The sequence below is a fragment of the Tenrec ecaudatus genome, chromosome 13, assembly GCF_050624435.1.
Source record: "Tenrec ecaudatus isolate mTenEca1 chromosome 13, mTenEca1.hap1, whole genome shotgun sequence".
NCBI lineage: Eukaryota > Metazoa > Chordata > Mammalia > Afrosoricida > Tenrecidae > Tenrec > Tenrec ecaudatus.
The window spans coordinates 81,238,826-81,261,044 of NC_134542.1; the positions used below are offsets into that span (position 1 = coordinate 81,238,826).

A 22,219-nucleotide genomic window follows, 5' to 3' on the forward strand; every position below is an offset into this window, starting at 1 on the left:
CCATAGGAAGTTTGTTTTTCATAGATCCTTGTGTATATTTTTTCTTGTTCTAACTACTTAAAAACCTAACGGGGATCACTAGTTGTTGAGTTACATCTGCGTCTCACGGCTGCCAGGTCTGTCTACTGGCAGCATTGATCACATTTTCATCTCTGTTCTTTTCTGCCACATTCCAGCACAACATCTCTCCTCGCCGCCAGAGATTCAATGTTCCTTTTAATCAATTCTTCTCTCTATTGAGTCCACTGCAGATTTTAATCATGCTTGGACTGCATCTCTGGAGTATGACTGTTTGGATATGATCTCATTTTCCTATGTATTAGCTGTATAATCGTGGGTAAGTTATTCTACTTTCCTGAGATCTTGTTTTCCCAGGTGTGGATAAGAATAGTGCCGATTACATAACTCAGGAATTTTAGTTAAAAGGATAGAACACACCTGGTTATGTGAAGGATAAAAATATTTTTCCAAAAGCTCAACATACATTCTCCTATCAAGTCTACTATGGAACAAAGAAAGTGAGATCAGTCTCAGTGACTCAAGACACTGACAGCGTTTGAACACTTAATTCTCACTAAGTGGTAAAAATAAATACCTGAAATCCACTAGTTATTTATAAGATGCCCCTAGCATAATACTTGCTACATAAATAAAACTGAATACATTTTAGCTATTTATCTCCTATTGAGTGGGTTAGTTTCCAGTGAGTTTCTATTTCTCTTATACACAGATCATTATTTCATATATCGTAATGACAAGGAGAAGATCTTTTAAATTTCTAATTTATTTCCTATAGTGGTATTCAAATTAATGGTAACAATTGTACTGGTGGTCATGGCAGTGATAGTTGAGAGAGAAAGAGACAATAGTCTAGTTATGCCAAACAAACAGACAAACACCACGTAAGTCTGGAGAAGGCATGAGTTCTTACAACAGGTAGAATTAGTCCAGATGATTCCGGATGATTCCTTTTAGTCCTTTCTACTGGTCTGATAAAAAGAGATCAGGAGGAGCCGATGTCAAGGGCTTACATGGAGCGCCGATGTTTTGAGAGTGATGAGGGCAATGGATGTACAAATGTGCTTTACACAATGGATGGATGGATTCTGATAAGACTTGTATGAGCCCCCAGTAGAATAATTTTAAAGAGAGAGAGAGATAATTCCTCCTCAGCTTTAACAATGAAATGACTCTTCATAAGTTTTTATTGCAAATCAGAAATATAAAAAAGTTGAGTCTTTTTGGTTTTTAAAGAAATGATCCAGTCAGATAAAATATGTGAACAAAATAGCTCTCCCTAATTCTGAAGTGCAGATCAAATGAGCAGTTTATTCAGTATCCATACAAATATGTTTCATATTCCTGACCACAAGCCGTCAAATCCCTAAGACTGGGATGATGGCAACAGTGGCAATAACTTTTCAAACAGCTTAATAAGAACTCACTCTTTCGTTATACTTTGCTAACAGAAATAAAAGAAAAATCAAGATCCTGCTGTTAAGAGCTTACATTAAATGAAAAACATATATTAATAATATTAAGAGAACAAGTGGGAAAATGGTGCAGTGGGAAAAATCTAGCAAGTTTTCTTGCCTTCTAATAGCTACAAGTGTAAAGTTATACAGGTAGCTACGGCCATGGATTCAGAAAGAGTTGTCAGTTTACTCTCCAACAGGAAAACGAGACGTTTTAAATGTACAATGAAAATATTTTCAACACAGGGCAAGTGATGGGTTATGTCCATTTTATAATGGAAGACATTTCGAACAAAATGCAGAACTAAATATAGATGATATACCAAGCGAAAGACCAAATTGACTGCCACCGAGTCAATTCCAAACCACAGTAACACTAATAGGACAGGGTAGAACGATCCTATAAGGTGTTTGTAAGACTGTACATCTTTACACATGCGGACTGCCACTCTTACTCCTGGGGAGTAGTTGGTGGGTTTGAACTGCAAACTTTCAGTGAATAATTGAGCGCTTCACCATTGTGGCTGCTAATGGTCATTATAAAAGCCAAAATTCCAAACCACCAACTACCATCATGCCTGTTTCAAACTACAGCACCCTTATAAAGATAGGGTCTCTGACACTTTAAGCCATTACGGGAGCACTCAACTCTTGGCTGTCCCCCGAGCAATCAATGTGGGTTTGAACTGCTGAACTTGCACCTAGTAGTCCAATGGCTGGTCTGTAGCACCACGTAAGTTCCTCTATGGAGGACATAAATCCCACTGCCACTGAGTCAATCCCAGCCACAGTAACCCTACGTAGGAGGCTATAGAAGGGATTCATTCCCTGGTGCCTGACCTGACCCCACCACACCAAGGCAAAGCACTGGGGAGTGCAGCAGAACAGCAAGGGAATGGAGTGGCAAGGTCCCCAGGGAATGCTGAAAGTGGACTTTGGGGCCAGGGCGGGGTGCCCCAACAGACTGCACTGGAAAACACTCCTAAAGTCCAACAAATGATCCTTGAACTAACTACAAGCTGTTCTTCCTTGGTGTGTTTTGTTTTGTTCTTTGTCAGTGGTTTGTTGTTGTTTTGTTGTATACTGTTGCTTTGTTTTCCTCCGTCTTGTTTTTGTGCATGTTATTATCTCCACAGGTCTGTTTAAATAAGACAGGTTGGATGAACTATCTGGAGGAAAATCAATGGGACTGACAATTCCGGGGGGGTGGGGGCTTGGGATAGGGGGAGGAAGGGGGTAAGGAAGTGGTGCTAACTAACCCAGGGACAAGGGAACAACATGGGATCCAAATTGGTGGTGAGGTGGGAGGGGCAGGCCTGGTAGGGAATGATCAAGGGTAAGGTTACATAAAGAAGAGGTATAACTATAACCCAGGTGGGGATGGAGCATGAAAGTGGGGCAGGAGGAAAGTCAAGGGAAATAGAGGAAAGAGCTAGGAGGCAAAGGGCATTTATAGAGGTCTAGACAAAGACATGTTCACATGCAAATATATTTATATATGAGGATGGGGAAATAAATCTAGGTGCCGATATTTATAGGTTTAGTATTAAGGTGGCAGAAGGACACTGGGCCTCTACTCAAGCACTCCCTTAATGCAAGAATACTTTCTTCTATTAAATTGGCATTCTGTGATGCTCACCCTTCCGACACAACCGCTGAAGCCAAAGTGGGTGAACAAACAAATGTGGTGAAGAAAGCTGATGGTGCCCGGCTATCAAAAAGAGATAGTGTCAGGGGTCTTAAAGGCTTGAAGGTAAACAAATGGCCATCTAGCTCAGAAGCAACAAAGCCCACATAGAAGAAGCACACCCGCCTGTGTGATCATGAGGTGTCGAAGGGATCAGGTATAAGGCATCATGAAAACAAACAAACAAACAAACAAAAACAACCTTACCATAATGAATGAAGGGGTAAGTTCAGAGTGGAGACCCAAAACCCATTTGTCGGCCACTGGAGATCCCCTCACAGAGGGGTCTAGGAGAGGACATGAGTCAGTCAGGGTGCGACGCAGCACCGATGAAGAATACAGCTTTCCTCCAGTTCCTAAATGCTTCCTCCCCCCCAATTACCATGATCCGAATTCTACCTTGCAAGTGTGGATAAAGCAGAGGATGTACACTGGTGCATATAGGAGCTGGAGGGAATTCAGGGCGGATGATACCTTCAGGACCAGGGGTGTGAGGGGTGATACTGGGAGAGTAGCGGGTGAGTGGGTTGGAAATGGGGAACCGATTACAAGGATCTACATGTGACCTCCTCCCTGGGGGACTGACAACAGAAAAGGGGGTAAAGGGAGATGCCACATAGGGCAAGATATGACAAATAGTAATTTATAAATTATCAAGGGCTCATGAGGGAGGGGGGAGCGGGAAGGGAGGGAAAAAAATAAGACTTGATGCAAAGGGCTTAAGTGGAGAGCAAATGCTTCTAAAATGATTAGGTCAAAGAATGTGCGGATGTGCTTTATACAATTGATGTATGTATATTGATGTATGTATATGTATGGATTGTGATAAGAGTTGTATGAGACCCTAATGAAATGTTAAAAAAAAATACTCCCCCCCCCAAAAAAAAGAAGTGATTCATTCCCTAGGTTAGCTTTTTAGAAGGGCAGTGACTGACTAAGGACTTTGACCTTGTTTTATGTTTTAAGAACAATTTTTTAAAAACTTTAAAACACGATATTTCAACTGTTTTGTGATGCTTAATGCTTATTTTATTATAGTTATTGACATAATTTTACGATTCTATAAGCGAAGTCATAGTATTTTTCTTTTAACTACTACAAAATAGCTTTACATCTTGTTTTCCTAGGAAATGACCAATGTACTAATCAAAAACTAACTTACATTGCTGAGGTCCATGAATATCTACCATTTTAAGAAAATGCAACCATATAATAAAAATAGATGAATTAAGACAATGTGAACTTATATTTGCAAATCTAAAACATGCAAATGTAGAAATTGAGAACCCTCAACCAAAGATGGGCAGCGAGTAGACTGAGTTTTAAAGTTATGGAGTTATGTTAGAATTACACCTGAGGGAAAGGTGTGTCTAAAATATTTTTCTCTCCAGAAGTGATTCTAAAAAGAAAATGAGCATGCAGTGTACAGAATTCAATGCTGAATGATCCTGTCATCCATTTAATTTCACCAACTCAGTAGTCACTCATTTCAAATTTAATAACAATTTGTATATACAGAAGAAAAATTATTCCACATATTCATAATTTAACTGTACTGGAATTGTGAGTCAGGTGCTATCCAATTGAAAAGGAAATTATCATTTTGAACATGCAAAGTCAGGTTTGGCTTTAAGTATTAACAAAGGAATAATCCTCTAGTGCTTTTGAATGCAAAAGAAAGATAATGCTCATTTGAAGTCAAAAACTAAAATAAAAAATGCCTCAGGTAACAAATTTTTATAAAATGGCATAATATAGCCAACTTAAACACAAAATGGGGGAAAAGTACACATGCTCTTGAATCTTGTCATTGCAATTAATGAGCATTAAGATATGCCAAGTATCTGTCAGAAAAGGAAGCAATCTGGTGGCGCCTTCGCATTCTTTTGCGGGCACACAGTCTCAGAGCAGGATCATCTTCACCTGTCTTCCTTTTCCTGGACACAGGTCTTAGTCACAGCTGGCTTGCAACAAATAATTTTGGATGAATTAAAAGCAAGCCTAAACTTGTTTTCATTTTCTTCAACTTCAAAAACCTCAAGACATCAAATCACCCAATGCCCTAGGTAAATTTACTGTACAAAAACTTTTTTAAGTGCTGAAAAACAAGGATATTATTTTGAGGACTAATGTGTTCTTTAACCAAGCCACAGCATTTTCAGTCACCTCATATGTATGTGAATACTGGACACCTAACAAGGAACAAAGCAGAAAAAAAAATCAATGCATCTAACTACGCATTTAAAATATGGGGTAGGCAAAAAATATTGAAAGTTCTATGGACTGCCAAAAGAACAGACAAATCTGTCTTGGAAGAGGTATAGCCCGAAAGCTCCTTTGAAGCAGGGATGGCTGTAAGACTTTGTTTCATGTGCTTTGGGCATGTTATTGGGAGAGCCCAGACCCTGGACAAGGACTTCATGGTTAATAAAACGGAGGGGCAGCATGACCGAGAAAGGACTTTGCTGAGGTGCGCGGACACAGAGGTGACAACAATGGGCTCAAAAGCAAGCACCCTGGTGAGGACGGCGCAGGCTCAAGCAGGGTTTCTCTTTGCTGTACACAAGGCCAAACCTGAGCTGACAGCACCTAACAACAACAACAACAACAACAACAACAGAGCTACATACAGGAGACAGCCTGCAAGCGTACACTCATAGTTCATTAGCCCAATTAATATTTTGAAAAGCTACAGTGTACTCTAATCTCTGCTTATGTGTGGCAGGCCAAAGGAAATTCATTAAAATCTCTAAAGTTTAAGAATGCTTCAAAAGCAACTGCACTATCAACATACCAAAGGGATGTCCCAAATCAACTAAATATTACCCGTGCATGGTTACTCATAATGTGACCCTAAGACATGTACGATTGGAGAAGGTCACTACAAGGTAAAGTTGATCATTCCAAACACCATCTGAGTATGTGGCATGCTTGCAGTTCGCTACCCTGAGAGCTGCATTTCTTATGCTGCTGAGGACACTCTGGCACACTCAACAACCCAATAAATCTGTTACCATATTCTCTGACCACAGAGAGCTATGGGTAAAGGATAACAACTCAAAGGTTTTTATCCACTGAGTCATTCACACACACACACACACACACACACACACACACACACACACACAATTTCAACTATAGTACATGCAGTTTAACTGATAACCTGAAGGCAAGGAGCAAGGTCCAGAACTCCAGAACACACAGGAGCTCAACAACTTGACCTTAGTTTTAATCTCATTTCCATAATATTAAGCAGGTAAAGTGGAAAATTTTGATAATTTCACAGAACAAAGTTAGAGAATGTTAAATCTTACCTGTGTTTGATGGTGCAGCTCAAGGGATGAAAGACTTTTTAGACACTGCACAGTAACTTAAACTACTCCATTAGGTTAAGCTACTAAATAGGAAAAATTACTAAAGATGCCAATTAAATTACCAATAGAAACTTTTTTAAGTTTTAGGAATTGCACTTACAGCATAGTAAACTTGTAGGTAAGTCACAAGCTATGATTATGTGTAGCTGAAATAAAAATGCTGTCTTTCCCAAGTCATCTTCACATAGTCGAGGTGTGTCAAAGAGAATGCTGTGTTGTAAATAAACGTAGGGGAGCATAAAAGGAAGTTGCAAAGGCAGGTGCGTAACAGTTGAGCTGTTTCAGTTTCAAAGGAATAAAGTAAATAATTATACTGGAATTTGTTCAATTCTGGGCATTCTGCCATACAGGAAGGGTGTGTAATTACTGAAGCTAGCATAACCACATAAAAATGAAGTAATACCAATAGGCCACAGTTGGGATCCAAATCTCCTTATTCTTTCTTCAAAAATTAAAGGGCTCTACTGAATCTAATTTAACTCCTTAATATTTAAACACAAGGAAGCATCCAAAAGTTCATGAAAAATGGAGTTAAAAGTTAATGCAATTTCCCTCAAACTTTTTGACACATCCACACATTAATGAGATAAAATAAGCCCACTAAAGATAGCATTTTAATTTTTTGCAAAATCCATAAATTACTAGCTGAAAAGGAGATTGTTCTTTGGTAGATTTATAAAAGAGGTACTTTGCATTTTCACGAATCAAAGGTAATGAAATAAGTACAAATAATATTTACATTGGGACTTGATCAAAGTAAGAACTTTCAAAAAAATCTGTATATTTTATGAAATAGACTTCGCTTGGCTCTCCATATATCCATATCCATGCCCATTCCAAAGAAAAGTGATCCAAGAGAATGCAAAAATTATCAAAAAATACCAGTAAAATTACTAAACTCAAGGTAAATCTTGCTGAAGATAATTCAAAAATGGTTGCAGCAACACACTGACAGAAACTATCAGAAATTCAAGCTGGATTCAGAAGAGGGTACTGAACAAAAGCTATTACTGATGATGTCAAGTAGATCTTGGCTGAAAGCAGAGAGTACTAGAAAGCTATTTATCTGTGTTTTATTCACTATACAAAGGCAGTAGGCCACGTGGATCAGAACAATTTATGGAAAACACTGCAAAGAATGGGAATTCCAAAGCACTTACTTAACTGTGCTCTTATGGAACCAGTGAATACATCAAAATACAAGCAAAAGGGATATTAAAAAAACAAACACAAAAAACTAACAATGGTGACAATAAAAACACTCAAAGTTCATTACGATCAAGTCAATTCTGACGCATAGGAACCTTATAGGTCAGAGTAGAACCATTCACTAGGATTTCCAAAACTCTAAATCTTTACAGGAGCAGAACGATTCCTCTTTGTCCTGAAAAGGAATTTTGCAAGGTTGGATTTAAGAAAGGGTGCGTCACATTTGTATCCATACAAATTTGTATGCGTAAGCATGTATTCACCATACTTATTCTGTGCAGGTAATTAGAAAAGCTAGACTTTATAAAGAGGAATGCAGCATCGGGATTGAGGCAAGACTCATGAAGGACCTGCAATGTGCAGGCGGTACAGCTCTGCGTGCTGAAAGCAAAGCAGACTGGAAGTCCTTACTGAGTAAGAACAAGGTGATTATCTTCCATATGGATAAGGAAAATAAAGAAAAAGTCTTCACAAGCAGACTGATAAGCAACATCATGATAAAGGGAGGAACGGTTGTAGTTTCCAGGGTTTTATTTCACTTGGATCCACAATCAACACCCAGGGAAGCACTTGTCAGGAATCAAATGACATTGCATTGGGCACATCTGCTGCAAAAGGTTTAGGTGTTATAAACCAGAGATGTCCCTTTGAAGAAATATGGTGCACCTGCCCCAGACCCATATGCATGCCAAAGTTAGGTAATGAATAAGGAAGGACTGATGCCTCTGAACTACGTTGTTGGCAATGGACAATAAATATACCACAGACTACCAGAAGAAAAGGTAGATCCTTAGCAGGGCAGCAAGACTGCCCACAGACTTCGAACATGTCTCTGAGGACGTCAGCTTGGTAAAGTGAGGGGTTGGTGGAAAAGAGAAAAGGCCTCAAAGAGATGGATCTGTGCAATGGCTGCAGCCACCGGCTCACACAGAGCACCCCGCGAGAGGCAGTGTTGCTTCGTCACCTACAGGCGTGGCTAGGAGGCGGAGCCTGTGCAACAGTCCTAACCAACTTTCTCTACCAGATCAGGCCCCAAACGTAAAGCTGGATCCTACGCTTCTTAAATTATAAACCAAAATTGAGCAACATTTGGTTTGTGGGAGAGCAATGGAATGAGAACTGGAGTGCCCAGGAAATTGGCTAAGTTCAAATAGAGATCTCAATTATTTAAGCAACTTTGTGACAAAAGATAAAAGAGTCTAATAAATATTGCATTTGTAATTGTATAGAATACAAATCAACTTGCACCCTATCTACAGCCAAGTAGTTATTAACTCTGATTGATCTTCTGGTCTTCTTTGAAGAAACTTCTGAAACCATGAAATATGATCACACTCTACCATTAAAAAAACTGTGATGTGCTCTACGAATTGATAATACTCTGGTACACGTGGTTGTGCACACTGGGGGCCTTTGGCTCAGGCTTTCCTGGTGCTTGTGAAAACTCACTAATATAACTGGAAGTTATTATGCCTGTGTCATAAATTGCAAGGTGACAGGGTGTCAGTATGGCTTTGGATGAACTGACAGGCATATAGCAAATTCCACTTCCTCTGTATCCAAAAGGATAGCATCCATTTAAATGATCCTGTAGGACTCCACAGCAGCAGGCAGGGTTCTATGACAGATGACACAATACATGGTTATGTTCCACTATCTACTAATGAATACGTAAGATATTAAGACAAATTACTAGACTAATACCAAACTTGCTAAATATTTGCAAAGAGGATACAAAAAAATCCTTTGTTTCTAAAGTTTGTGCTCATCTTAGACTTGCAGACTCTCGTTAGAAATTTAGCTGAGCAGTGGAGCATGCCAAACGATGCTGCTGGTTACAACTGGGCACTTTCTGCACTCCAGGTTCACATAGACGATCACATACTCTGAGTCCCACGCGTTGACTCTCCATTTCTCCTAAAGTATGATTCACAACTAACAGATGTTTCTTTACTTGTAAGCTATATCACTCAGCAGGCATAAAGCCAGTGAATTTTTTTTTTGGTATCACCAAGATAAGGACACAAATTTATTCTCTGAACTTAATTTTCAACTAAATTGGAAAAATGGGAGATGAAAGTTATTATGCCTATGTCATTATCTGACCATCAATATGAGATAAATTTTTAATTTGCTCCACACGGGGATCAGATTTAGTTACTGAATCAATGTGAATATAGTTCAATTAAAATTTTCTTAAGGGTAACAATATCCCGCTAAGCAACGTTGCTGGTGATAGGTTATATTTGTGGGGCTCTCTTGCTTAGTAATGCTCCTGTGAATATGGCTGCAGGCTCCACTGTTCCCACAAAATAGCGAGGTGGTGACAGGCAATTTGACATTATTATCCATCATCTCAGTGCTCAGATAATCATTTATTGAAGGTCAATATATATAAGGTGCTGGTGGGGGTAACATCCTGTTAATACATATACAAAGCAATACATGAAACATGAGACTGTCCTGAGACGGCTGCTAATATAATCCTGAGATGCACATAAGTGCTGTGGCACTGAGCTTTATGCTAAGAAGCAGGCATCTTAGTGCACGTTACACCAACAGCCACCACAGGAGCAGTTGTGGCTCTAATCGTAACAAGGCAGACTTCACGGGACTCCTCCCCCCAACTATCACGGTCCCCATTCCACCTTGCAGACCTGGTTAGACCAGAGGATGCACAGCGGTACAGATGGGATCTGGAAACACAGGGAATCTAGGACAGATGAACCCCTCAGAACCAGCGGTGAGAGTGGCAATACCAGGAGGGAAGGGTAGTAGAAAGGGGGAACCAATCTCAGGGATCTACATATAACCTCCTTTCTGGGGGATGGGCAACAGGAAAGTGGGTGAAGGGAGATGCTGGGCAGTGTAAGATAAGATAAAATAGTAATTTATAAATTTTTAAGGTTTCATGAGGGAGGGGGAGAGGATGGGAGGGGAACGGAAAAAGGGAAAATGAGCTGATTCCAGGAACCCAAGCGGAAGGCAAATTTTGAGAATGATGAGGGCAACAAATGTATAAGGGTGCTTTACACAGTTGATGTATGTATGAGTTCTGATAAGAGTTGTATGAGGCCCAATAAAATGATTTTTAAAAAGAACCGCTACAGAAGGGCACTGCCATGGAGTCTGCTTCCCTCTGGACGCCCTAGCTGTCTGTCCACTGAAACCAGCCAGATACACCTCCCTGCGGGTCAGTTGGGTTTAGTCTGCCCCCATGAGGCTGCTTTGTATTAGAAGCAAGGGTGGAGATTGAGAACAGGATTTGCCTTCTAGAATGTGAACACAACCACTGCCCCCAGAGGTTAAATGTTGGTTGCCTGAACGTTATAATGTCTGCTGTGTAATCGGCTCCCAGGGTCAGTACTCCACACCGATCGCCCTGTGGACCCTGCAGCTCAGGCCCCTGAAATTGCAGCACCTGTCGCTCCCCCCTTGCAGTGGACACAACGGACGGCTGCTGGAGGCCAATGCATGCTAGAAAGCAGAACTCTGATTGGAGTCTACATTCACAACCCACACACTATGGGATGGGCTCCGACAGGACACAGCAAACATCCTTGGAAATTTCCCAGGATGTTCCTGTTCCTCTCCCAACTAGTAATGTCAGCCACTGGACGGACATAGATTCATACAAAGGGTCACCTCCAGTGAGGTCAAGCGGAGGGTCCCCTCAAGTAAGGACTGATTAATAAAACAGATAGCTCTCTTGGATGTTCTTCGGTGGTCACAGGTACATTGTTCAAGGAGCATCCAGACTTTAAGATTCAGAAAATTGCTAAAAGGCACTGCATTGCCGATCTCAAACCAAATGCCTTGACTGTGTGATGTATGAGTAACATTTATTTTCCCGTGCTCTATCTTATATACATGAAACGGCATAAACATGTGAGGCCAGTGCAATACAGTTTTGAGGGTTTAATGTCATAAAGAAACGAAATATGGTCATAGCATACTGTTGTTTTTGTTTTGTGCCATTGAGTTGCGAACCCCTGAAAAATGAACAAAACACCAACTGGTCCTAATCGCTGTTCCAACTGAGCATGCTGTTAGAGTACTGTGTCACTCCGTCTCCACGAGGGTCTTCCTTCTCACTGGCCCTCTGCTTTCCCCAGCATGCTGTCCTCCAGAACCTGATCTCTTGCAATGCCCAAAGTGTGTGCCACCGCCACTTCTGGGGAACATTCTGATTCTATTAGTTCAAAACAGATTTTGCTAGCAGTCCACAGTCTAGTGAATATTCTTTACCAAAACCATAACGCAAAGGCATCCATTCTGTTTAGGTCTTCTTTACTCAAGCCTGCTTCTGCATGCTTATCAAGTGACTGAAATACTGTGGCCTGGGAAGCACACCTTAGCCTGCAAACTCCAACCTCTTTGCTTTTTAACTTCTGCAGCAGATTTGCACGATGTAACCTGTCATTCGATTTCCTGACTTCCATGGATGTTCACTGGGGATCCAAGTTAAATGAAATCCAGGCAACTTCAGGCTTAGGGTCCAGTATTAAGAGCTGTTTTCTTTTCGTTGAAGTGTAATCCGTACTGTAGGCTGCAGTCTCTGATCTTCATCAGTAAGTGGGTCAAGTCCTCCATGTCTACGGCAAGCAAGATGGTGTCAGCTCCTTATCACAGGTTGTTCAAGAGTCTGCCTCTCATCCCGGTGCCCTGTTTTCTGCGGGTGCATCTCTGGGATTAGTCACACAGCACGCAGCTGAGCTAGCATGGTGAGGGTACACCACTGACGCGCACCATGCAGCGCAGCGGCTGCGCTGATGGAACTCCTGTGCTATTTGAACACCTGCCTCCTGGTCCAAGGTCCAGTTTCCATCAGTTCTACAGTGAGCTGTTCTGGAATTCCTGTTGTTCACTGCTATTGATGATTTGTTATGATCCAAAACAGCAAAGGACTTTGCAAAGTCAACGAAACAGAGGAAAGAAAACCTATTTTTGGTGCTGTCAGTTTCAGCAAAGATGCAGCTGATGTAAGCAGTGACGTCCATCCACTGCTCCATGTTCTCTTCAGAATATCACTTGAGTTTCTGGCACCAAGTAGTGCTGCCGCCATTGGTGAAGTCTCGTCACTACCATTCTGTTGCGTGCGCTACTCAGGGTCTCCTTCTCTCATTCAGCATAGACAATGCTATACATTCAGAAAGGTTTGTGCCTTCTGATACCAACGTCCAAAAGAAGGTTCAATGAATGACTAGATGCATTTAAACGCGGAGCCAGCAGAGCCTGCTAAAAAGACTCTTTCTTCGTTTGACAGAGATGCTAACAATATTAGATCTTACTGTGAGCACTTGAGCGATCCACAGTAACTTTTATCAGCCTCACATCGTCTTACGGGTGAGAAGTCTGAGGCACAGCAAGGGTCCTAGGTCAGCAGGTAGTGGTGCCACTTCTCCTGTGCATCCCATCCCAGGAGAGTGCCCTCGTCTGACACAGCATGGCCACGGCATTCTAGTGCCAAGTCCATAATAGGTTTCAGTGTTTTTCTTTTTTTAATTTTGTATGGTATCTGGTTTCAAGGTACAAACACAAAGATCCGGGTGCTGTCTGATACATGCAGTTAGTTCTAGCTCCCGCCCACTTTGGTCATTTGGATAAATTTAGCTACAGTTTTCACCAACATAGTTAATGCGAACAGCTTCCAATCAATCAGAGCCTTCTCCTATTGTGGCGCCTCGGGCCAAATCTCGACAAGCCTGAACACTGTAAGAAAAGGAGTCCTGTGTTTCCCCCTTGAGGAGATAGAAGGTTGGCAATGCTACAGCGCCATGGAAAATAAAAACAGGACTGACTACAATGTCCTAGTGTCTTCTCAGTCTTAGTCTGTAAAATGTTTAAAAACATCATATTTCACTGAGGAATGGAAAATATTTTGACATCTTGCTCTGAGAATGAGTTATGAAATCATGTTTCTTGAAAACACATTCTAATGTCAGACATATGTCATAATTCTGGGGTAATCTTTCATTCCACATACGTGGCTTAAGTTATAACAAATAGTAAAGTAATGAGGTAGTGACTGAAGTATTCCTTCACGCTTTGTCATCATTAGTCATCTGAACTGCTGATACCGAATTTTAAAAGAACACCCCCCCGCAAATAAACAATTAATACATTTTTATATATCTTGAGAAAAAAAGAGCCACATGTTTAACTATAGGGTTAACACAAAAACTTTAATATTAATATTAGATTATTTCCAACAAATCTATCCTCTGAGAAGGCTTTTTTATAAAGGGAGGGGCAGAAAGGAACACTATCTCGGGATCTTTAAATCTACATTTAGCTTCCTTATTACGCTGTAAATGTTAAGAAATTAAGTTCCAGAATTCTATTTTTTGAAGCATTTAATCTAATTTAGAAGACCACTTGGGTTTGAAAGTTACATAATATTAGCACCTTAAAATATCAACATAAACATGACACTGAAGCAAACCGGCACAGTTTGACACGTGCTAGAACATTAGCTCACAAAATGAAGACACTCTGATGCAGACAAACACTACACCCATAGCCTGTATCCGAAACAAAGCAGAACAGAGTATCACGCACATGGTCCCAGGCAGTGCCTAGGTCACAATGCTCAAACTACCGAAGGCTCCCACAGACACCGAGCTGCCAGCGATCTGCCGTGAAAGCCAGCACTGAGGTATGCCTTACAAGCTGGGCGCGCATGCACACTCTGCGATGTGTGAAGACAGACACCGACCACCATCGATAGTGTCCTTACTTGCAGACGCACAAGTATCCTGCATGTTCCGGATATGCACCTGGAGCGGCTCTACCTGCCAGTCACCCCAATGTACTCAGGGAGGTAAACACCTTATAATTAGAAAATGTCAAGGCGTCAAGGTCGTGAGACAAATTTAAAACACATCCAAAGATTAAATTTTCAAGGCTCTGAAGAAATATTTCATTAGCATGACAAGTGGAGTGCGTACCTGCTCCTTCACGGAGGCCAGGAGGGTGGTGGCTGTGGTCTCAGGTTCCATGCCTGGCCCAGGGGAGGCGGTTTCCTGGTGGGTCTGCAGTTGGCCCTCCTCCACCAAAGAGGCCTGCTCAGGAGCTGGCATTCCTCCTGCAACCAAGCAGCAAAGGTTAGCACTGCTCTGTCGGGTTCTGGGCAGGAACAGAGGGCTGGGCTGGAGATGTGCTGAAACTCCAGGAACAGCAGTAGAATAAACACTTTTGTTCTACACACAATCACTTGTCCATAGAAGATAACGTCTACGGTTATAGCGTAGAGATTACTACTAACTACGAAAATCATACTAAAGGTACTACTACCAGAATGATAAATACTCCAGAAATATTTGAACAACATAATAGAGAATAACACAAAAAAGATGTGGCCGGGAGTCTTAGTTTAAGCTAATACTGAAGGCATTCGTTTAAAAGGCTTATTAAATTGCTACTATTCTGCACAGGGGTCAAAGCATGTACATAAAATTAGGTTAGTATTCAAAGAAATGTATGCGTAAAAATATATCCAGAAATGTCAACCGTGTGAAAAAAAGGGACACGTTATGCACTACTGGTGAGACTTATGCAATAAAAAAAAACACGGGTAAAACACCCCAGGCGGCTCGAAAATAAGCTGATAAAATTTTGCAACATTTAGAAGGAACGTAATACATTAAAAACTAGCAGCGAGAACCTTGACATTATAACTCACTCAATTTGCTTAGAGGAAAATGACCACCCAATTATGACAATAGCTAGGGGGATAAAGGCCAAACGAGCTTTTGATGGAAGAACAGCTTCTTGGCAGGAGAGGGCGTGCCTTTCCTGGGATAAAACATTACCTTCGGAAGAGAGCTATGATCTGCCAGCAGACTAAACTTGCCTGGTCTGAGCTTTACACAAATTTGAAAGATTCAGGAAAGATACCCACATAACGCACTGTGAATGGTTTAATAGTCTACATGTCAGTCTCTCCCATTGTCTAATTAACAATTTACCATACCATGAGATTAGCCCAGTGCTCGGAATATGAAAAATAAAATTAAAAGATAATGTCTTAGTACTTTATCTTATTTTTTAAAATCATTTTTTTAGGGGTCTCAGGGAGGGGATGAGCCAGGCAGGGTGCAATAGCGCAATGATGAAAAATACAACTGTCCTCTAGTTCCTAAATGCTGCCCCGCTCCCCCCCACCCGCCCTCCAACTATCATGATCCCAATTCTACCTTGCAAGTCTGGCTAGACCAGAGGATGGACACTGGTATAGATAGGAACCAGAAACGCAGGGAAGCCAGGGTGGATGATCCCTTCAGGACCAGTGGTGTGAGTGGCGATACTGGGAACATAGAGGGAGGGTAAGTTGGAAAGGAGTTCCCATACAAGAATCTACATGTGACCTCCTCCCTGGGGGATGGACAACAGAAAAGTGGGTGAAGGGAGATGTTGGACAGGGCAAGATATGACAAAATAATAATTTACAAATTATCAAGGGTTCATGAAGGAGTAGGGAGCATGGAGGGAGGGGAAAAAATGAGGACCTGATGCCAGGGGCTTAAGTGGAGAGAGAATGTTGTGAGAATAATGAGGGTAATGGATGTACAAAAGTGCTTGACATAATGGATGGATGTATGGATTGTGGTAAGAGTTGTACGAGCCCCAAATTGGCCATCATCCTCAAAACATTTGCTTTCTACTGAGCCCTTGGTATTAGCTCATTTTTCCCACCCTCCCCACTCCACCTCCCTCATGAACCCTTGATAATTTTAAAAATTATTATTTTGTCATGTCTTACACTGTCCGACGTCTCCCTTTACCCACTTTTCTGTTGTCCATCCCCCAGGGAGAGGGTTATTTATAGATCCCTATAATCAGGTCCCCCTTTCTACCCTACCTTCCCTCCACCCTCACCACTGGTCCTGAGGGGTTCATCTGTCCTGGATTCCCTGTGTTTCCAGTTCCTATCTGTACCTCTGGTCTAGCCGAATTTGTAAGGTAGAATTGGGATCATGATAGGGTGGGGGTGGGGGTGGGGGGAGAGAAGCATTTAAGAACTAGAAGAAAGTTGTATGTTTCATTATTGCTACACTGTGTCCTGACTGTCTCGTCTCCTCCCCATGACCCTTCTGCAAGGGGACATCCTTTTTCTTACAGATGGGCTTTTGGTCCCCTCTCTGCACTGCTCCTCATTCACAATGTTAGGATTTTTTGTTTTTTGATGCTGATACCTGATCCCATCAACCTCTTATGATCACACAGGCTGGTGTGCTTCTTTCATGTGGGCTTTGTTGCTTCTCAGTTAGATTGCCGCTTACTGATCTTCAAGCCTTTAAGATCCCAGATGCTATATCTTTTGATAGCCGGGCACCAGCAGCTTTCTTCGTCAGGTTTACTTATGCACCCGCTTTGTCTCCAGTGATCATGTAGGGGAGCTGAGCATCAAGGAATGCCAGTTTAAAAGAAAAAAGCATTCTAGAGTAGAGGCCCAATGTCCATCTGCTACCTTAACACTAAACAGTTAATATATGCACATAGATCTATTTCTACATCTTCATATGTAAATATATTTACATATATACACGCCTGTATTTAGACCTCTATAAATGCTCTTTGCCTCCTGGTTCTTTCCTCTATTTCCTTTTACTTTCCTCTTGTCCCACTATCATGCTGAGCCTTCATTTAGGTTTCAGTAATTCCTCCTCGGTTACATTGCCCCTGATCAAGTCCTACCATGCTTCTTACACCGTCCTCACTACCAATTTTGGATCACTTGTTGTTCCCTTGTCCCCGGGTTTGTTAACACCACTTCCTTTCCCCTCACCCCCCCTCTCCCATGTCCCCCTGGGAACCATCAGTCCTGTTGTTTTCTCCTCCAGATTGTTTATCCCACCTATCTTATCTAGATAGATCTGCAGAGATAATATGCACAAAAACAAGACAGAGCAAAACAAAGCAACAAAATGAAACAAAACAACAACAAACCAATGACAAAAAATTAAAAAAAGAGAAAAGCCTGTAAATAGTTCAAGGTCTGTTTTTTTTGTTTGTTTGTTTTTTTTACCTTTAGGAGTGTTTTTTGGTTGAGTCTGATGGGGTGCATGATCTGGCCCCAAAGTGTATTTCTGATATTCCCTCGGGACTTCCTTGCTCTGTTCCCCTTGCTGTTCTGTTGCAAGCCCTTAGTGTTTTGCATTGGTGTGGTGGGGTCAGATCGGGTGCAATTCCCATGCTGTCTCATATAGGGCTGGCCCTACGGTTCTCTCTATGCATTGGCTGCTCTGAATGGATATTGTCCTCCAGGCTTGGTGGGCCAGGATGTGCTCCACTCTCTTCCTCCCACTTCAATTGCTCCCATGTGCTCTGATCAGACATGTCCCTCTCCCTGAGCTGTAGCTTCAGTGCTGTCCTCTGAAGTAAATTATCCTTGGAGCACTGTATCTTTCATTTACAAACCCTCTTGTATATAACACATATTAAAGTTTGCTGATTAAATGAATGTGTGATCAAAGGATCAACACCATCTTTTCACTGTCCCATTGCAGAAATGAGGCAAACCCCACCACAGCAATGGCACTCTCTCTGGGACCATAAATACTTGCTAACCATTCCAAGGTTTTCTCCTTTAAAACTATTCTATTGTAGATTCTTATCAACTATCTTCAACAAAAATAATTATATCGTTTAATATGGGAATATTTTACCCCTCTTCCCTCACATTTCAACAGACTTCTGTTTATTTCCAAAGCCATGACCTGTAAGTAAAAAAAGCCATGACCTGTAAGTAAAAGGGAAGGGTCAAACACCTGAGATCCATCTTATTGCTCACTCTTCTGACTTCCAGGCTTTTGCCATGAGTTGTTTTAGTCTTGCCCTACTAATAGGCAGACATGGACGCGGGTCTGCATTACCCCTGAGGATGAGGTGTCCTCACAAGGCAGGTAAATTGTGCCCATTTCCAGGGCACAAAAGGCATGTCTAGGAGTACTTTCATCTGCAAGGAGAGGTAGATAAAGCACGTGCAGGAGGAGCTTCAGACTTGGAGTAAGTGGGTCTAATGATCAAGACGGAAGTCATCTTGGACAAGTGACTGCTACTCAAAAACATACTTCCTTCACTCATTAAAAATGGGTTTAGAGCACTGGTTCTCAACCTGTGGGTCATGAACCCTTTGTGGGGGGATGGGGCTGCCCAATTCATAGCAGTAGCAAAATGACAGTTATGAAGTAGCAACGAAAATAATGTTCTAGTTGGGGGTCCCCACCACATGAGGAAGTGTATGAAAGGGTCGTGGCGTTGGGAAGGTAGAGAGCCACTGGTCTAGAGAGCCTTTGTGACACAATGGAGTAACTCTGTGGCATTATTTATTTCTTAGTTGGTTGGTGAGGTTACTGTAATGTAGAACACCTGAAGTACCATCAAGTGGACCAAATTCAATTTATTCAGTTTTCATTAATGGCAAGACATGGGTCCTAAGAAGACCAAAAATGCTACTTTTAAAGATCCTAGATTAGCATGTGAGACAAGTAAAAAATATGAACGGATTCTACACCATTGAAAAACTGCACACCTTCAAATCAGCAGATGGTGGCAAAGAACAAAAATGTTACTATGCAACAGGGACACAATGCCAAGAACCAACAATTTTAAATGTCAAGAGGATAATATCATGAAATAACCAATGTGTGAAGAGAAGAAAATGAGAAGCAAAAATTCAGTGAAAAATAAAAAGAGTTTGAGACAAGGAAGAAATAATATTGGGGAAATACTTATTAATTCTTTACTATGAATTGGAGGAGCTTTACTGTCTAAAGAAATACACAGAGCTATATTGCATCACGCTTGGTAAAGTGGAGGGGCCGTGGAAAGGATGAAAGCCCGCAAGAAGATGGATCGACCCATGGCTGTACCAATGGGCTCAAACCTAACAACTGTGAGGGTGGCCCAGGCCTGGGCCGTGGTTTGTCCCGTTGTACACAGGCTTGCTGTGAGTCAGAACTGACTCAAAGGCGCCTAACAACAATAACAAAAACAACGCATTGTTGTCATTACACTGCATTATTGTCTCTTTTTGAATCCTAAAATATTTATTTTGATGACCCTAACTGCCTGGGATGAGTGAAATTTGATGGGCATTTTCCCACTCTGTCCCATACCTTAAAAAGTCATAGGCATACTGTGAGGTCACTGACCATTAGTGGCTCGTCATCTGAGGCAACAGATCTTGAATTAGATCAAGAGACGTCTAACTTGCTGCTGCTGAGTCAATCCCAACTCATCCTGACCCTGTAAAGACAGAGTGTAAATAACTGCAGGGTTTCCAATGCTGTACATCTTCATGAAAGCTCACTGTGTGTCTGTCTTCCAAGGCACAGCTGGTGGGCTTGAACCTCTGACCTTTCAGTTAGCAGGCTAAGTCTTAATCACAGTGCCACCACGGAACTTGAGCAGAGTATAACAAGACGCAAATTATTCTTAACTACATTGAAGAAAATAGGAAGATGGAACAATAATTCTTTGACAATGGTGACGGTGGCGTTTGTGTAAACGTGCTTGATACATTGGAGGAATGTATGGATTGTGATAAGAGATGTACGAGCCCCCAACGAAAATATTTTTTTTTAAGAAGATAGGAGGTTGTCAAAAAGAGGGTGCAGATTTCTAAACTACTTTGATGCTAAGAAAGTTACAAGGAGAACTCTCACGGCAGGAACGTTTTAGGCTTTGCTTCCTCAAAGTTTAGGCCACACCACAGGTAATCCCCGAGACTCCCAGAATGTGTGATGGCTGCAGGACTCACAGATTCCTGAGGCAAAGACACTCTCCCACTTTTAACCCTGGTACAGTCCTAAATTACCATGACCAACCTGGGCCTGTGCCTGGGAGGGCTGTCATAAGATTGAAACGTTATAAAGCTATTAAGACTTTCCGGGGGTCATTTTCCTGTAGTTCTTATGATAATGGATCATCAAGAGCTGAAAGGACTCATGCTAAGAGAGAGTCGCAATGATATTATTAATTCTTCCCATTACGGAGGGAAAACGTAATGAGTAGCTCTATAAAGAAGAAAGCAAATGTGAGAAATAAGCTTTCTGTTTCTCTTGGTGAACTCAAATAGCCTGTTTTGAGCAATCACAGTCTAGGGACCTGAGAAAACTTATAAATAGGTGGCTACCCATCTCCTGGAGTCTCCTGAAGAATTGCGGAGAATGGAGGAGGCACCAGAAGAGTGGAAGCAGGAAAATGCCATGACTTGTTTTCGCAAAGGGAAAGTAGATACTTCATTGAACAAACTAGTGAGCTAGACAGGGATCTGGGGTGAGATTCTTGAAAGGATTTTATCCAAGAGATGACTTGTGAAAGCCAAAATGGGATACACACATGAAAGCCAAGTTAAGCTGCAGTAATTTTCATTTTGGACAGGGTAACCATGGAAATGTAGTGTGTCTAGACTCCAGTGAGGCATGTATGATGCTTTAAGTCCCTCATGGCATGAAAATCAACATAGAAATGGAGTTAGAACAAGGGCAACTGCTGACTCCAGCAATCCGCAAATAGCTGAATAAAATAAGAACCTAATGAGGTTTCTAATGGAATGCCAAAGAGCTCTGACCTTGACCAAATCCTAACGGACAACTTCAGAAATGATATAATATACATACAAACCATATTCAGATTCTTGAATGACTAAGAATATTGAATTGACCGAGCAATACAATAAAAATAAAACAATGCAAGGCTGCAGCAGCAAGGTAAAGACAACAGGGATAAAGGAAGGGCCCTGTTTCAGATTATTTGAACAGTGTGTTAGAGGGGAGAATCAGGGCATGTTAGATTCAAGGTAAAATCAGTGAACCACGAGTAAGACGAGGCTGCAATAGTTAGTGGCTGCATGCCTTGCTGGTACACGCATTTATAACCATGGCAAGAAGGGAACGAGAAAGAGCACAACTCTTCAGGCTCTGGAGGACGTAGCCACCTCCAGTAATGGGGGGCAGAGTCACAAGAAAAGACTCTGTGTGTTACACTTAAAAGAAGACGGGCAGGACAGTGAAACGATGAAGTCATTATTTCTAGGCCCAGAGACGAATGGCACGCCTACTGGTCTTCTTTAGCTCTGTACTCCGCGGGAGGCAGAGGGGACAGGTAAAGGAAGGAGAAGAGCTTGGTCTAAAGAAGAGTCCTGTTTAGACAAGCCTTGCAATAACAGCCAGCCAAGCACAATCACAGCTACGCTTTTTAGGATAACATCCCAAAGGCCAGAACAAAAGTTAATGGTCATGCAAACAATTTTTTCTTACCATATCCTATTATTATTTTTAGTATTTTGAATCTCGTTTAGGCTATGGTTATATTATTCTGAATCAACATGAATGGTCGGAGCCACAGGGCACACAAAGTCGTCTCTCTTTCCTGTGGATCAGGCACCACCCGTTGCCATGAAGCTGATTCCAAGTCACAGCAACAAGGTCCGTTGTTACAACAAGGCTGTAATGAAAGCAGATCAC

At 41.6% G+C, this 22,219-nt stretch overlaps 1 protein-coding gene across 7 annotated transcripts in view; it reads right to left on the bottom strand.

The window, feature by feature from the left end:
- The window catches only part of PKP4 (plakophilin 4), a 272,376-nt gene that overhangs the window by 164,704 nt on the left and 85,453 nt on the right, over positions 1-22,219 (bottom strand). For 6 of the 7 annotated variants that reach the window (XM_075529701.1, XM_075529706.1, XM_075529705.1 and 3 more), the window contains one exon: positions 14,696-14,832. In XM_075529701.1, the coding sequence (XP_075385816.1) occupies positions 14,696-14,827 (132 nt within the window). In that variant the 5' untranslated portion in view covers positions 14,828-14,832. Of the gene's footprint in view, positions 1-14,695; positions 14,835-22,219 lie in introns of those variants that run through there. The other variant, XM_075529707.1, reaches the window with a different exon arrangement.